The sequence below is a fragment of the Suricata suricatta genome, chromosome 2 (genome assembly GCF_006229205.1).
Source record: "Suricata suricatta isolate VVHF042 chromosome 2, meerkat_22Aug2017_6uvM2_HiC, whole genome shotgun sequence".
Taxonomy (NCBI): Eukaryota; Metazoa; Chordata; class Mammalia; order Carnivora; family Herpestidae; genus Suricata; species Suricata suricatta.
In genome coordinates this window covers 92,637,334-92,655,908 of record NC_043701.1, presented here as the reverse complement: position 1 = coordinate 92,655,908, position 18,575 = coordinate 92,637,334, and the positions used below count along the sequence as shown (strand labels likewise).

The 18,575-nt window shown below is 34.8% G+C and overlaps 1 protein-coding gene across 4 annotated transcripts in view; it reads left to right on the top strand.

The window, feature by feature from the left end:
• SNX13 (sorting nexin 13) overlaps window positions 1-18,575 on the top strand; it is a 122,164-nt gene that overhangs the window by 79,494 nt on the left and 24,095 nt on the right. For all 4 annotated transcript variants that reach the window (XR_003905016.1, XM_029929743.1, XM_029929753.1 and 1 more), the window contains 5 exons: window positions 6,808-6,912; window positions 7,519-7,651; window positions 10,607-10,644; window positions 13,081-13,150; window positions 18,094-18,233. Coding sequence is in view for 3 of the 4 variants with exons in the window: in XM_029929743.1 (XP_029785603.1) it covers window positions 6,808-6,912; window positions 7,519-7,651; window positions 10,607-10,644; window positions 13,081-13,150; window positions 18,094-18,233 (486 nt within the window). In the remaining variant the exon portion in view is untranslated. The remainder of the gene's footprint in view (window positions 1-6,807; window positions 6,913-7,518; window positions 7,652-10,606; window positions 10,645-13,080; window positions 13,151-18,093; window positions 18,234-18,575) is intronic.

Here is an 18,575-nt window from a genome sequence, read left to right as displayed (position 1 = left end):
TTTTTATAATGATAAAAGAGTCAGTTGATCAGGATGATAAAGTAATTATAAACACAACAGCAAAACCCCCACAGACACATTGAACAAAACCCAACAGGATTGAAGTGAGACATAGACAGTTTAACAATAATAGTTGAAGACTTTAATAACTACTTAATAATTGAAAGAACAATTAGAAAATGACCAAATGGAAAAAAATGGCCAAAATTATACAAGAATTGAGGAACACTATAAACCAATTAGATCTAAAACGTCTATAGAACACTTAAGCTAACAATAGCAGAATACACATTATTTTCAAGCTCTTGTAGAACATCATCTAGAGTAGATAGACGTTTTACAAGGCCATAATACAATTCGGATTTTATTTTATTTTTTTTATTTTTATTTTTTTCAAAATTTTTAATGTTTATTTTGGAGAGAGTCAGAGCATGAGCCGGGGAGGGGCAGAGAGAGAGGGAGACACAGAATCCGAAGCAGGCTCCAGTCTCTGAGCGTCAGTGCAGAGCCCAATGTGGGGCTCGAACCCACAAATTGTGAGATCAGGATCTGAGCCAAAGTCGGATGCTTAACCGACTGAGCTACCCAGGCGCCCCCAATTCTGATTTTTAAAGGATTGAAATCAGGGACACCGGGAGAGCTCACTTGGTTGAGCATCTGGCTCTTGATTTTGACTGAGGTCATGATTTCACCGTTCAGGAGATTGAGCCCTGTGTCAGCATTTCTACTGATAGCACGGAGCCTGCTTGATATGCTCTTGTTCCCTCCCTCTCTGCCCCTTTCCTGCTTGCACACTCTTTCTCAAGTATAAATAACTGTTTTTAAAAAAGTATTGAAATCATAGAAAGTATATCCATTTATCATAGTACAGTTAATTAGAAATTAACAAGAATTTTGAGAAATTATAAATATTTAAAAATTAACACATTTCTAGATAATCTTAGTCATAAATCAGAAAGAAGGTATTTTGAATTGAATGAAAATGAGAACACATTGTATCAAAATTCATGGGATGCAATTACAGTAGTGCTTAGAGAAAAATATGTAGCTTTAAATGCCTAGTTAGAAAGAAGAAAGATCTCAAAACAACAATTTACATTTTTACCTTAAACCAGAAAAAGAAAAGCAAAGTAAATTCAAGGTAAACTGAAGGAAGAAAGCAGTAAGGATCAGAATAGAAATCAGTGAAATGAGAAACAGAACAACAGTAATGAAAACAATAAAACCAAAATTTGGTTTAAAAGAAAAATAAAATTGACAATGCTTTAGCAGGATAGGCCAAGAAGGAAAGAAAGTCATAGATAACAAAATCATGAGTGAAAGAGGAGACATCATCAGCAACCCTATAGAAATCAAAAAGACCATAAGCAAATGTTACAAATGACTTGATCACAACAAAGTAGGCAACTTATATGACATGGGCAAATGCCTTCAAAGACACAGATTACTGAACTCTCATTCTGATACCAAAGCCAGACAGAGAATCGTTCGGGAGACCATAGACCAATATCCCTTATGAATACGGACACAGCAATCCTCAAGATTCCTCACATACCAGTACTTGTAATGGCTCTGCTAGAGCACCTTTTAATTTATACTTAACTAGCACAAAAGTTGTATTTGAATTTTAAATGTGAATTTTATTTGAAAACTGCTCAGTAGTCCATTTGCTTGTATTTTTGCCTTATGAAATATATCATACTTAAAAGAGTGCACATTTCAAAGAACAGTATAACAGACACCTTTAGATACCGCATCTAGATGAAGAAATAAAACATTTGCTATGCTTTTGAAAATCCTTAATATATTCTTTACCTGGCTTCACTTATCATGTTTACCTATTTCTTTAATTCCTGATGAAGCCAGTTTCCTGTAATTGTTCACTTGCTTTTCCATACCATTTTAATATACGTGTGTGTTCTAAAAAGCAATACATTGATTAGCTTTTTTTTAAAGATTATTTATTTATTTTGAGAGAGAGAAAGTGTGAACAGGGGAGGGGCAAAGAGAGAAGAGGGGAGAGAGATTCCATGCTGTTAGCTCCGAGCCCAACGCAGAGCTCCATCCCACAAACCATGAGATCGTGACCTGAGCCAAAATCAGGAGGAGTCAGAGTCAGACACTTAACCGACTGAGCCACCCAGGTGCTGCTCCTGTAACTTTGTTTTTAACTTTTGTATATAGGGTATGATACTGTATGCATTGGTGTATTCCCCTCATTATTATATTGAAATTTATGCATTTTGATTTGTGCACGTGTAGTTCATTTTCACTGAAGTATTTTATTTTACACATATACAAGCGTTTATTTATCCTCAGTAATATTTATGAGCAATTTGGTTTGTTTCCATTTCTTTTCTTTCACACTTTTGCTCTGAAGATCACTGTTCATGTTTCTTCTCGCACACATTCAAGAGTTTCTGCTACTTAAAAACACAGCTTTAAGGCATATATCTAAGTCTTTCAATGCTAATTTTTAAGGTAGGTTGTAGAATCATTTCTTTTGTGTGTAGTACAGTGTGGGGATTACAGTTAATCCTGGTAAAATTAAAAAATAATAATTTAAGCCAATTTCTTTCAGCATTTTAAAGATAGCATTTCATTGTTTTCTGGCTTTCATGTTTCCATTGAGAAATCAACTATGAGTTTGTTATTTTTTGAAGGTAATCTCTTTTTAAAGCTTTGAAAGATATCCTGAGTCTTGGGAAACTCTCCCCACAATGTAGCAAGTCCTAGATTTTAGCAATGGATGAAGAAGATTGACAAAAATTCAAAACCCAACCATAGTGCCAAAAATTCAGGGCTGACGGCAACATTTTAGTGTCAGGTGGCTGTGGTGTGGATTATCCACAGTTATTGTTGTCTTTTTGCCCTAGCTTATAATATTGGCAGCCATTACTTGCTCTTTACAGTAATGGATTCTCCATTGTATGTACTCCACGTACAACTTAAGTGTGTTGTTTTCTTGGATATTCACAGTCTGTTTTACTTTTTCTGTTATGTGTTTTGTATTGCGATAGGACTTTTAAATTTTTAACATTATGAATATTATAACCATGTTTTCCAAAAGTTGAGATTTGAAAATGAGGATGATTACAGTACCAACATCAGCATGACCTAGACATTGCCAGAAAAGAAGAATAAATGACTATGTCATTTTAATGACAAAGAGAAGGAGCCTTAATACCTGGATTAGGGAGAGTAACCAAAATAAAGCATACTGCATGATGTGTAAAAAATATTTTGAGATTGGTCTTGGTAGAGAAGGGTTAGATATAAAAGCAGGCATGGAAACTGAATATTGCAAATAATTTTAAGTCAGTAAGAAGTTGTTTTTTTTTTTCCATCTCCCAGAAGACCCCAGTGACCAGTTAAAAATACTGGCTATTAAGTGAATTACTTGGTCACACTGTACGAACAAACACACATTAGCCTATCTGTCCCTTGCTTGCTTTGTAAGAGTAGAGTTACTTTTAAACTGAATAGAGTTACATTTCATGATTTGGAAGTTTCAGTTGAAATATCCTGTGGGTAAACAAGAGAGAAAGTTTTGATAGCATGTTTTGGCTGTTTAAAGTTTAGAACTTAACTCAAGCAGATCTTAACCAGCAGTTATGCTTTTGGTAATATATTATGTTACATCAAATTGTGGCAACAAGGCTGTCTTTCCCATGGCTAATAGGTTCTTGACGTGAAGAAATGGGGAGTTTTGCATAATCTTGGTTTTTAAGATTTTAGTAAATTGTAGAAAACATAAAACAAACTTTGCTTATATATATATGCATATGTATATACATACATACATATTTAGCAGATAGTGCAAATGTAAATTTTGACAAATTTCTTTCAGTCCATAAACATCTTACCAAAGAAAATGAAAAGATCTTACCTCCTAAGTATCATGTATTTCTTCTTTACAATACTGCTAAAATGGGATACCATTTGCTTACCTGTGATACCGAGGTTTTCATAAAGAAAAGTTCTTTTGGTCAAGTTTTAGTGTCTTCAAAACATTCAGAAACAATGAGATTTTTGACACTAAAAGAACCTCTTTGGATATTTGCTTCAACATGGCTATCACTGTTGCCAGCCATAGAAAAACAATGCTAAAATATTGATAACAGGGAAATCATATTTTCAAAGAATGGGAGAAGAATGTCTTCTAATTTGAAAATACATAAAAAATAAATATGGTGGAAAGAATGATGGTTAACAGGAGTTTTTTTATTTTTTTGGTAAACAAATTTATATGCCTTTTTCTCCAAAGCTGTTGAATGATCTTGGAAGAGGCTAAGTAGAACCTTGAGAAGGATGGATTGGCCGGAGTCGTTTTTGTGTGGGCTAGAGAAAAACTCAGTGAACAAAATGACTGTTAGTTTTGGAGATGAGACGATTGAGAACTCAAAAAATACCACCAAAAAGGGAACGCCAGCTTTAACAGGATTTTCTCAATTTCTTTACTAAAACTATAATTTATTTGGAATTCACCTTCACTCTCACAAGTTTAAATGACCTGTGTGTTTTATAACCATTTTTCTTGAGGAAGAGAAGTTTAACATTTAATGACATCCATTATGCTTTGAAGTGTTTAAAATGGCCATTTTAGACATAAACAGTCAATATGATAAAACAGTGTAAATGGTAAATTCATAGATAGAGTGGGCCTACAGGTCTAAAATCCTGCTGCTTTTAGTAAATAAAGTCTTATTATTCTATGCCAAAGTAGTTTCATTGAAAGGATATTATATTCAGTTATACCCCCTTGGTTTAAGAAAAGAAGAAAAAACGTCTTGTCCTAAAGTCTACAGGCAGATTAGAGAAGTATTGTTAAAAAAGGAAAGATAAAAAGTAAAAATATCTTGCCAGATCATGGAGTAAAAAAGAAGTAATTTTAAAGTTAAATATAGATAATACCTGTTTAGTCTTATAATGTGTATAATTTCCTTTTTAAAAATCTTCTCTTTATATAGTTTTTTTAAATTTTTTAATGTTTTATTTTGAGAGAGAGAGAGCATGAGCAAGGGAGGGTCAGAGAGAGAGAAGGAGACACAGAATCTGAGGCAGGCTCCAGGCTCTGAGCTAGCTGTCAGCACAGAGCCCGATGTGGGGCTCAAACCCATGAACCACGAGATCATGACCTAACTCAGCTGAAGCCAGACGCTCAACCGATTGAGCCACCCAGGCACCCCTCTTTATGTAGTTTAATAATACACAATAATGAAGCCTACAATATGTATTATCTAATAAAGAGCTTAAAGAATTAAATTGTGTTCAGAACAGAACCTAAATAGTTATGTTTTTCTCAAACATTATTTGTTTAATTAGTCATATTAATTACTGATTACCTCTATTAAGTAGTACTCTTGTTTGTTTAAATAATCACATTTGTATAGTAGAAAAGTACTGAACACACATTAATAATTTTTGGTAATACATATTTTTATATTTTTATGTTAAAACAAAAAATGTATGTAAATATTTTTTCTATATTAATTCTTTTGAGTGGGGAGATCTGGGTAGTTGTGTCCTGTGATAACTCCACCACATCCTCTCCTATAGGAGCAGTCAGCAAGTAAGCACGCCCCGCTTCCTCCTCCAAAACTCCAGCCATCCGCCACCTGCTTGGGTTTACTACTTACCACATTGAATTAACAAGGAACATTAGAAGTTGTATAGTCCTCTTCCTATACATTTATACTCTTCTGTTTACTTTTTAAACCTTTCTCCTCTTTTGTATTTATCCATTCTTTTCTTTAGATATTCTATTGGATAGCATAGAGAAATTATTGAAACAAGGCATTCTTCTTCTAGTTTTTTTAAGTTAACATTTTTATCACTCATTCTCCAGAGCCTTTAGAACTAAAAATTCAAGTTGACATGCCAAAGAAGACCATATTTCTAATTTTTCAGCAGTTTCTTTCAATAAAGACATTTTTCACATTGAACATCAGATTTTTTATTTCTGTGGTATATCGTATTATGCACTTTAAAATGGAAGTTTTTGGAAGAAATTAACTTTTCATATTTTTGCCCTCCCATATCACAGTGGACTTTGGCTGCAGCAATATAAAGCCAAATTTAGGAAAAGGATAGCCTCTTTCAAAGGCTATTTGAGGAGCACCTGGGTGGCTCCCTCTACTAAGTGTCCAACTTATGCTCAGGTCTTGATCTCTCGGTTTGTGAGTTCAAGCCCTGTGTCAGGCTCTGTGCTGTCAGCTCAGCCTAGATCTTGCTTCAGATTCTGTTTCCCTCTCCGTCTGCTCTTCCCCCTCTCATGCTGTCTCTCAAAAATAAATAAATGTTAAAAAAAGTTTTAAAAAATAAAGGCTATTTGAAAAGACTGTTCCTAGTGTTAAGTGATAAGTAAATACAATGGCTTATTCTTTTGGCAGCCATATTAAATAGACATCAAGGACTACTGGATGTTAAACACTAATTCCTAATGACAGTGTCTTATGTGCTAGACACTGTATGCCTTAGATAACTCTCTTATGGTTACATAATAACCGCAGGTGATATTATCCTCATTTTGGAGATTGAGGAAGTTGAAGCTATTGAGAGGGAACTTACTCAGCAAATGTCAAAATTTAAATCTGTGTTTGTCTCCCATTCTGTATTACATGATGGCAAGAAGGTTTGGTTCTTATTTCAGCCTTACTGAACATCACAGTGCTGTTTATAAACCAAGGATTTTTTGCCAATTACTTTCAATAATATTTCATTATATGATTCATTTACTATAAAGAATAAATTTGTATTTAGAAACTCAAAACATCATTAATACTGTTATTTTTTTCTGTTTGTTAGGCGTCTCCAAGAGTTACTGTTGATGATTATTTGGTAGCAAAATTAGGAGATACTTTGAATCATGAAGATCCAACCCCTGAAATCTTTGATGACATTCAAAGGAAGGTATTATATGTCACATTTATCACTTTTTCTTATGAAAAATATATTTCTATGTGCATGTAATTCAGGTTTTCAAAGGTTATTGAAACATAAAAGTATTTTAAATAACTAAAAAGGTAAATTATGGAACTAACATTTCTGTTACAAAAAAGGTAGGCCAGTTTGTTTGTTCATTTAATTAACAAGTGAGGAGGAAAATCCTTATGTTGGGTGGTTGTTCAAATCTGGCTAAAGGGCCAGGTATATAGTCTTAGATTTTCATGACTTGATGATATGTCAGTAACCTGACTTTATTTTACTATGATCCTGGAGCCTTTATGTGGACTTGTTTCTTAGGAAACACTGCTTCCTAGAATACTGTATATAACCTACATGTGACTTGGTTGCAGTAGGACCATTTTCAGTGCAATTTAGGTACTGGAGAGTCCATTAGTTATGAAATTAGTTGAGATATCATTTGTGATATGGGCTTATTGCTGACAGCTTAGAAATATGGAGCCTGTGATTCTTTATAGCAAGACTTCTATCTAGGTTTTAGTGAACTCTTACTAGTGAAAATTATTGTATTATCTGTATTAATGGTGAAATATCTTTATTTATTTCAATAAGGTTTATGAATTGATGCTACGAGATGAAAGATTTTATCCTTCCTTCAGACAGAATGCACTTTATGTGCGCATGTTAGCCGAGCTGGATATGTTAAAAGATCCTAGTTTCAGAGGATCAGATGATGGTGATGGAGGTAAGGTGACACACCTTGCACGTGTGTGTGTGTGTGTGTGTGTGTGTGTGTGTGTGTGCGTGTGTGTACATATGTGTTCCTATACATATTGTGTTACCAAAAATGTTTCAAACAAGATAAAAAGTGCCCTGAAGCCCAATTATAAAATATAATATTTAAAATTCTATAAATTAATGAAAAAGTGTAGTTACTACACTAAATAAAAATGTTGAAAATTTAATAAAAGATTAGAACATAGCTATAAAATCCTTGGAGTCTTAAAGAAGAATGTTTTCTTGAGTTGTGTCATCCAAATATTTTGTATGATAGTTTCCCTCTTGCTGATAACTAATAGTATCATGATTAACAGGATTATTGAGAAGATTAAATGAGATAACAACTAATGATCTTGAGAGTGCACCGTAATCCATAAAGCATTGTTTTTTGTTTTTTGGGGTTTTTTTAAATGTTTATTTATTTTTGAGAGACAAAGACCATGAGATGGGGAGGGGCAGAGAGAGGGGAAGACAAAGAATCCGAAGCAGACTCCAGGCTCTGAGCTGTCAGCACAGAGCCCAATGCGGGGCTCGAACCCACAAACCGTGAGATCATGACCAGAGCCGAAGTTGGACATTTAACCAACTGAGCCACCCAGGTGCCCCCATAAAGCATTGTTTTAAAAAGTACAGGTTTTGCCCTCTTTAATTATACCCTTGTTTAATTCCTGCACAGTATAAGCTGAAAGAAGCTACAAGAGTCACTTGTTCCAATTTTGAATTTTTTCAAATAAGGCTGTTACCACTATGGTATAATGAAGAAAGCAGACTTGAGAATCAGAATATTTAGATTTTACTCCTGTTCTGCTACTTAGTACCTGTGTGATGTTAACCAAACCCATGATTTCCTTAAGCTTCATTTTTCTTAGTTGTAAATCTGGGGTAAAATTTTGTAAAATTTTTGATATTATTATATATCTTCAGGGTCATTATCACATTATTTGCCAGATATAAAAGAAATTATGTATATGAAAATGATTCATAGACTAAAACACAAGTACTAGTTTTTAACAGTAATTTATAAGCAATTATTTAAGAATAGTGGGAGAGGCAGCCCTTCCAGCACAAGTCTCCATATTGTGAGACCCAGTGGCCATTTTACTAGTGATCCAATTCATAAGTACTTATTAAACTAATTAAATATATAAGGTTTGATAAACTCCAAACTTTAAACTTGTCCAAATAAGCAATGAAAATAAAAAGGGAATGGGAAAGATTTGACAAAGTAATTATTTTAAGAGAATGCTTTAATTTTAATCATTTACTTATGAATAGGTTTTATGGTCAGGGCCAGTGGGGTTGGAGATACAATAGATCTGTTAGATTGTAAGCACTACTTTAAGAAATATCTCGGTTATAAAAGGTTCTTACCTTTCCTTCCCCTACTTCCCCTCTTCCCACTCTCTGGTCAACATTATATAAGGTTTTACTTTTTAAATAATCTAAGAAACCCAGTTATAGAAGTTTGCATTGGAGTTTTGTTAACTTTTATATTGGTTGTTGGTCTAATATTCCATTTAGTGGATTTGATGCATAATTAAGAAAGTTTCTTTTATTTTTAAAGAGTGTTTCTGTGGGAGGTAACATCAAGTTTAGTATATCTGTATTTATTGTCTCTGTTGAAAAATTTTGTACAGAGCTGCTATGAATTTGCAAGTAGTAGTGCTTTTTCCAGAAAAGACTATCGTAAATGTATTTGTTTATTTTAAGTCCATCTACTTCAGGTGGATTTGCTATATGACCCAGAATGAAAGAAGATATATTGAATCATAATCAGCTAATTGTATGAGCTTCTAAATAATATGTAATTTAAAGTGGTGATAGTAGTAATATATTTTGTGGGAGTAGTTTTGATCCTGTAGTATAAGAACTCTTCCAAAGTCTTATAAATTGACTTTTATTCATAATCTCTTAAGTGCTAGAAACCATATCTTAACTTAAAACTGTGTATGAATAGTGCTTTACCATATATTAATTTGTGTTTTTAACAGAGGTGCATCTTAATGGATAACTTCACGTGTTCGGATATAGAATAAAACACTGAGGGAAAAGACATTAATTTTAATAATGTATAATTGACTAGCTCTCTAACATTACTGTTTAAAAATAATTTTGGGTTGCTTTTAAAAAAAATTTTTTTAACATCTATTCATTTTTGAGAGAGAGAGTGCGAATGGGGAAGGGGCCAAGAGAGAGGGAAACACAGAATCCGAAGCAGGCTTCAGGCTCTGAGCTGTCAGCACAGAGCCCAATGTGGGGCTCAGACCCATGAACAGTGAGATCATGACCTGAGCCAAAGTTGAATGCTTAACTGACTGAGCCACCCAGGCGCCCCTAGTTGCTCTTTAATTAAATGGCGTTGCATATGGAGTTTTAAATATCTTGTTTTATTAGTTATATATTGATTTAAGAATCTAGGGTTGCAGTGTTTTTGAGCCAAATCTCTCAAGAATAAGGGAAATAATAGCTATATTACTAATCTATTTATTCTTTACAAGAAAGAAAAGTTTTATTTATATACTTCTTAATCCACTAAGACAGAACTAACAAAATACTTGAGACATTTCTTAATGGACTTCACTCTGCAGTGTTTTCCTTATATTTACACTGTATCAGACAACTTCGTATGATTCTGTGAGCATAAATACTTAATAATTGTTTCCCTGTACATGGACGCCTATTTTTGGTGTGTGTTTTAGATGGGGCCACTCAGGCACATAAATATTTTCACTGGAATATCTGGCTTAGAAAACCATGGTGCTTGAAGTGTTTGGAAGTAGCATACCACAGTTTTCATTGCTCTTTTGTTATTAGTAAATCTTTGCTTCAGTGACTTTCATTCTTAGTATTTGTTTGAACCTTAAACAACTCTTTCCAAAATGTTTTTAATGTGTACTAAGCTGAATTTCCCCTCCCACAGAATCTTTTAATGGGTCTCCTACAGGAAGCATAAATTTGGTAAGTACTCTTAGGGGTGCTTTAATTATTAAAGTGGCTTGAGAATATTATGAAACATGAGTCTACGGCCATACCACCCTGAACGCGCCCGATCTCGTCTGATCTCGGAAGCTAAGCAGGGTCGGGCCTGGTTAGTACTTGGATGGGAGAATATTATAAAACGTGAGCCAAAACATATGTAAATAAATGATATATTAGAAGCACAGATCATCCTTTAATAGTACCAGTTACTTGGTTAATCATAATAATAATGATAGTAATAACAACAATAATACTTTTTGAAAAACAATTGTTTTATATTCTCTGTGATAGCTTGTAATTGGAAGAAGATCACAGTAGAGAACAATCTAAATTTTGTAGAATATTCTATTTTCTCGGAAGCTTCTTCCATATAAAAGTAATACTAAAACAAAGATTGTATTTCTTTCAAGATATTTTGCTGTAGGTCATATGACCACTTAAATAAGTGCATTCTTCTTTTCAAAGCATTAATATTCACTTTATAAAATGACAAAGTTGCAGGGCAAGTATTATGCCCTTAGGTCATTGGGAAAACCAAGAAAGACCAGTTAATTTGGTAAAGTCTCTTGGGGTATCACTGGTGAAGCCTGGACTAGACCCAATTTAATTTAATGATTTGGCTCTTGACCAGGGAAATAGTCTGGATTATCTGTATGGAATTATCATATTTTGCTTCTCTTAATCAGTCTTCAGTAGATAAACTTTGGGCTTTCTCCTTAGAATGCAGTTGCCTTAATTTAAATGGCCTTGTGTCATATGTATGGCTGCATTTAAGTCATTTAAATGACTCTTCAGTAGTATTGATAATATCATGTTAAGACTTCAGAGTTCATTCAGATCCTGTGGTTTTTAAAGTGTAAGATATATCTGAACCATATAGTCTTTCTGTGTGTCCAGAAGCCCCCAAGACCATTTTGATGTTCAGTGATAACTAAGAGGCCTACAGGCCTCAGCACAGTCCTGCTTATAGATGGGATTTATTTTAGACAAAGGATATAAAGCAAAATCAGCAAAGGGAAAAGGCTCATGGGACAGGATCCAGAGGAAACCAAATACAAGTTTCCAAGAATCCTGTCCCATGGAAGTCACATGGGACATACTTAATTCCTGCAGCAATGAATGTGACCACACATGTGAAATGTAGCTACCATGAAAGCTCATCTGAGACTAAGTGACCAGGGTTTTACTGGAAGCAGGTCACATAGGCAAACTTTTGGTTAGCACATACTCAACTTTCAGACTCCCAAAAGGAAAGTGGGTGTTCAGCATGAACCACATTGTTTATACGAACAGGTTAGGTACCGTGAGCCACTTTTAGCAGGGTATCCTTCCCTAAATCTAAATTCCTAGATGTCATCCAAGGGTCAGGCTTGTAAGCATTGCTTTCTGAGGAGAGCAATTTCAAGTTAATTGTTTTTTGTTGCTGTTATTTTTCTCCAGCTTTATTGAGATATAATTGACACAAAACATTATATAAGTTGATTATGTATAACATATTGATTTGATATTACAAAATGGTTACCACTGTAGGGTTAGCTAACCCCTCTATCATATCACATAGTTACCATTTTTATATTAAGAACATAAAGATTTATCCTCAGTAATGTCAAGTATGTAATATGGTATTATTATTATTATTATTATTATTAGAAATATAATTGGCTCAAGTTAACTCTTTTCTGCACAGTGTATCATGATATGATTATGTTCCCTTCTAGGTATGTATGGTGTATGACCTGAAGCAAAAAAAATTTTTAATTTAATGTCAAAGGCCATAGTTAAAAAAGATCCATTTTGAGTCATTCAGTAATGATTTTTGTTTGTGGAATTATTTTTCAAGATTATTTAAAATCTGTCTTAGACTCTGGATTCACTTCTTATAGATCATAGTAATAGGTAACACTTTTTGTGGTAGGCAGTCTTACTAAATGTTTTCTTTATTTCTTCTTATTTAATTTCTTCTTATTTAATCCTTATATAACCAATGTGTAGGTACTGTTATTCTCATTTTAGATAAGGAATCAAATTATTTCTAAATTAATAAAAATCCTAAATAATAGGGAGTTGGCTCTAGTACATTTAAAAATTTTTGAAATGTTAAGAATATGTCTACTGATTTTTTCCATATATTTTCTTGCCATGTATTGGATATAACTGACAAGTAGCAAGTATATATGGATAAGAAATGAAGGAAGATGTAATCTGATATACTAAATTGATTTCTGAATTATTTTGTCTTATAGTTTTTTAATTGTGGATTTTCTCCTGTTAGTATAAATAGGATTATTGTTGGGGGAGGAATTCAAGTAATACAAAGTTTATGTGGGACAAGATGAGTAAGGCATCTGTGATATAAAATGTTTTAACACTTTTTTTCCTAAAAAATTTAAAATATATTTTATTATTTTTTCCAAGTCTTTAGATGACCTTTCAAATGTATCATCTGATGACTCAGTACAACTCCATGCTTACATTTCAGACACTGGTAAGAGATTTTGTGGTATAATTATTACTTAAAAATTATTGTTATTACACCTGGATTATTTTCCACATTTATTTTTACATACCATTTTCTGTTTTATGGTCAAACTTTTAAGTTACATCTTTTTGTGCAGTAAGTTTTTCATTAACTTCTACCATTTTTATTATGTATATGGTTTGATATATACTTTGTGTCATGTTTGATGATACCTTATATGTGTGTTATACTTCTATATCTTCTTTCTCTAAGGTTGTTACTGTTAACACTTGGAAAAGCTTAAATTCTAAGCATTTTGTCATAGCTAATAAACTCTTGAAATCCAATCTTTTCCTCTTCTTGTTTGCATCTAGGTGATGATTGTCACATAATTCTTAAGAAATCACTTGGGGTGGATTATAGTTCAGTCTTTTTCATAATGCAGAGTCAGATTAGAGAACTAGGTTAATGAAACGGTATAGGAGCTTACAGAAGTTTAAGAAATGCTCAGATGAGGTGAGAAACCTCTAAAATTTTGTGACTCAGTCAGCATATATGCAGATGGTTGGTGAACTGAGAAAAAAATCAATGCCCATCATTGCCACGGGTGCTTAGATAATGCTGGTGGGTAGTAAGTAATGGTGGCTTACTTATCTAGCCTCTCACTATTCCTAGATTATAGGAATATATCTGTGCATTTACATTTGAAATGTTACCATATGGAGGTATCTCAGTTCAATTTGACACTTACATTTCAGGTACTAAAAAGAGATCTTTAACCACTGCAGTTTAAAAGATATTGTTTTCTTTTGCTTCCCATTGGAGATAGAGTCTTATTTTGCACTGTTACCTGCCATATTACTGAAAATAAGTTACTTTTAATTACTGTCTGAGTTGTTCTTTTATCATTTACAGTTAGTTGCTGCATATATTACCTGCTCTTAAAGGACCTTAGATGACACCTTTGTCAATAAAACCAGAGGTTTTGTTTCTTTTCCTTCTAGCTTCTGTTACAGTGTCACACTGTTTCACTTTTCCTTCCTGAAATTTTAAAATTCTTTTTAAAAAATATCTGTTTTCTTTGTTGGCTCATCTTCCAAATGTGAAAGTCTTTGTTAAACTGCAAATGTTTAGTATTTGTCCTTTTATTTCTTTCTTGAAGACCTTAAACTTTATGTCTCAAGGAAGACACTCATGTTCATATTTCTTATGTAGATCTTTCTTTTCTCTGGACGTTCTGATTTTCTAGCTGCTTTGTACATTTAGTCAACAAGTATTTATTGGGGCGCCTGGGTGGCTCAGTCGGTTAAGCGTCCGGCTTCAGCTCAGGTCATGATCTCACGGTTTGTGGGTTCAAGCCCCGCGTCAGGCTCTGTGCTGACAGCTAGCTCAGAGCCCGGAGCCTGCTTCAGATTCTGTGTCTCCCTCTCTCTCTGACCCTCCCCTGCTCGCGCTATCTCTCTCTGTCTCTCAAAAATAAATAAAAGACTAAAAAAAAAAAAAGAACAAGTATTTATTAGCTTCTTAAAATGTATGAAAGCACTAAAAGCATTTTTAATAAATTGTTATTTCTGTCAGACAAACTTAAGTATGAATACTAAAGAGCAACATAATATATAGTTGTTAAGAGCATAGCTTTTTGCCCGTTTGCATGGGTTCAATCCCAACTCTGCTACTTAATATTTGGGTAAACTTGGAAAGTTCCTTAATAATAATAATATTTAAATATTTAAAATAGTAATATTTACCTCACAGATCTGTTGTGAGACTAATTAATTACATTAGTAATCACATGAGTAGACATTATATATTCGTGTTTGTTCAGTAAATATTTTATCAGTTAGACCTCAGAGTGTCTGAGTCTAGATTCTGTGTTTTTAAATCTTTATTACAGGAAGTAGAATGTAGATTTTTGTGAGGTGCTTCTCAAGGAGTGATCCATGGACTAGTGCATACTGCTTCTCTTTGTGAAATCTTAACTTTAAAAACTACTAGCTAAATTAAGCAGTGTACTTAGTGGTGAGAGCTCGATTGACATTCTGATCCTGGTTTCTTATTACGGATTTGTGACAAATAGTGTGTATATCACCTGCTATGAGTAACATTGTCCTCATGTAAGCAAAACTTACTTCCACTGGAACTCCTCGCCATTGTCTCATAATAAATATATGCAGCACCATTATCTGTTTTTAAAATCAAATTACCTTTTTGTCTTCTGCACAACCCATTCTTCGTCCGTGCAGGCGCCCTCCTCAGGAGCGCCGCTGCCAGTCCGTTTGTGAGAAGCCTGGCTGCGCTCTGAGGTGCTTGCTAACACTCTTCCCTTCGTTTCTTTCCGTTCTTCCTGCTCTCCCTGCTGTTGTCAGCTGCTAATTGGTCATGATGTGCTGCCTGATTGGCTTCTGCCTTCTGTTTTCTTTGACCACACCTCTCCCGAACAGCAGGAAAACTGTTCCCTCGTCCTGCTCACTCTCTCGAGCGGTGCTCGGTCTCTAACAGGATGAGAGTTGTGTGCGGTCTGTTCTGCACAGGTCTCTGGGAGAAGTGAGCAACGAATAATAAGCAATATTACATAGAGTTAAAGCCTCAGAGAGTGAAGTGACCAAACTCTGTCCCTAATCTTATATTTTGACAATTCAGGAAATTAATTATTAGATTAAAAGGGAATAAAGGACAATTTTGAGTAGAAAGTGCAAATCTTAGAAAAATGTTGATGAAAGCTTAAAAGAGGTTTCTGTCCAAACTACATTTGCCAGTATAGATTTTTAGCTTTTACGCTATTAAAGTAAATTAGTAGTTGGGATGCAAACCCTTCTTTGCCTCATTATATACAAAATACAAAATATTCAGTCAGCTCTAAAGCTTGGCCACTATTTCCCCCCACAATTAGGGATTAATGTAACTTTTATTAGAAGAACAATTTACACTTGTGGGCAGTGTGGTAGTCTAAAGTGCTGTAGGAAATCCTGCCTTCCACATGTAGAAAAGCTGAAAATACTAAAATAAAAATAGCTAAAGGGAGAAATGTCCAGGTGCCATAGGTGTGATGAAAAATAAATTCAGGAAAGCAAAGTGGAGTTGAAGCAGGGAGCTCACAGGAACATAATCATTGCTTGATTTTAATTTAAAATAATTTGATGCTTTTTATTTTTGAGAAAGAGAGAGAGAGGGAGAGGGAGAAAATGAGCAAGGGAGGGTCAGAGAGAGAGGGAGACAGAACCCACAAAGCAGGCTCCAGGCTCTCTCTGAGCTGTCAGCACAGAGCCCAACGCCGTTCAAATGCGTGAACCAGGAGATCATGACCTGAGCTGAAGTCAGATGCTTAACTAACTGAGCCACCCAGGTGCCCCTTAATTTTTTTTAAATAATCAATTTTTTTTTTTAATTTCAGAGACTGGGGGAGAAGGGCAAAGAGACAGAGAGAGAGTGAGTCTTAAACAGGCTCCACAATTAACATGGAGCCTGATGCAGGGCTTGATTTCACGACCCTGGGATCATGACCTGAACTGAAACTGAACCACCCAGGCATATCTGCTATTTTGATTTTGACAGCATTTTCATGCCCCTCAGGCTTGTAAGTGGCAGGATGAGCTAAGTCCATAGTAAGCCGGAACCTAGTCCTTCACATGAAGCCCAGAGTAACCAAGCGTGGTTTAATATGAATAAGGAACTTGAGGAAGCCTAGTGTCAAGGGGACAAAACAAAGAATGTCATGATCATGTCTGGGAATGATATCTGTTGCCCATAAGAAATTGAAAGCCTGTCTTGATTCCCAACGTGGGTGTGTCTAGAGATAGAGCCTTTCTCAAGTGATTGTGTATCACGGGGTCTCCCAGCCTGAGAGGATGTTAAAAATATTCATAGAGATAAAAGCTAAGGCAAGCAAGCAACACTATGAAAAAAGAACCAAAATAAAATAATAGAGAAAGATACTGTGCTTGAAATTGAGGTCAGTGATGGATTAAGAAATAGACCAGATGTAGATGAGTAGAGACTCATTAAACTTGTAGAGACCTGAAGAAATCATCTAGAATAGAGTACAATAGTAGGAGGAGGTAGGAAAATGGAAAATAGGAAAGAAAATTAGAGAAAATGATTCAAAGCATATCTCTTTACTCAAGTCTAGTACAATACGGGAACGTTTTTTGAGAGTTTACCTCACGCAGATGGTATATAGGAAAATGTCTTTTTTTTTTTATGTCTTTATTTTGAGAGACAGAGACAGAGAGTGAGCAGGGGAGGGCCTGAGAGAGAGTGAGACACAGAATCTGAAGCAGGCTCCAGGCTCTGAGCTGTCAACACAGAGCCCGACATGGGGCTCGAACCCAGAAACTGTGAGATCATGACCTGAGCTGAAGTAGAATGCTTAACCGACTGAGCCACCCAGGCACCCCAGAAAATGTCTTTTTTAAAAAATATCTACAGAAGGAACTACATTTGTAAACTTTTGAAAGTTGTAAACAGTAAAGAGACTTGCCAAAAGTGCATAAATCGTAGTCCTTGGCTTTTGCTTTCTGTTTGGTAGGAGAGATACTAATTTAAATACAACTGAATAGTGAAAGCTAGTATCAAAGGTTATTATTTTGTTCCTATTACTTTTCTTCTATTAAGTATGTACAAAATAATGCTGGCTTATGAGGTGGTGGTGTGGTATCGTAACTTAAGAATAGGAACAAGCTCTTGAGACATGAGTCGAAGTAGATATTACTGTGTGGTTGGCAGTGTCATCATAAACTTACACTGTAGTTGTCATATATAAAATCTTGTGGATGTGAGTACAGAGGATGGGAATCCTTTTTATCCTTTGGTGACATCCTTTTGTCTCAGTCTGTCATTTCATATTCTTCTTCATTTCATGTTCTTTTTGTTTGTTTTTGTTCGTCGTCTTCCTCCTCTCTGTGTGTCTTGCTCCTCTTCATTTTGTTTGAAATGACTAGTATATGCTGACTGTGACCCATATGCTGTGGCAGGCGTGTGTAATGACCATGGCAAGACATACGCGTTATATGCTATCACAGTACACCGGCGCAGTCTCAACAGCGAGGAGATGTGGAAGACCTACCGTCGCTACAGTGACTTCCATGACTTCCACATGAGGATCACTGAACAGGTAATCCTCCACTGGGCAAACGTCTTCACGTTTGTGTGCTTTATGTTGTTTCCTGATTTGATGTTTGACTCTAAACAGCTCTGAGGATGCTAAGATAATGAGCAAAGACAAAGAAAATAAGAATTTCTGCACAGTGAGCCTAATGTTAGAATGATTATGAGCATTTAACAAATGAATCAATTTTTAGCCAGTTCTAACTATTGTAGACTAGTGACAAAGTATCAATGATCTACTTTGGAAAATTAAAATGAACGTGTATTTGTGATTTTAAGTGTGTGTGTGTGTGTGTGTGTGTGTGTGTGTGTGTGTGTGTGTGATGCTTTCCAAGAGGTATTTGGGTTT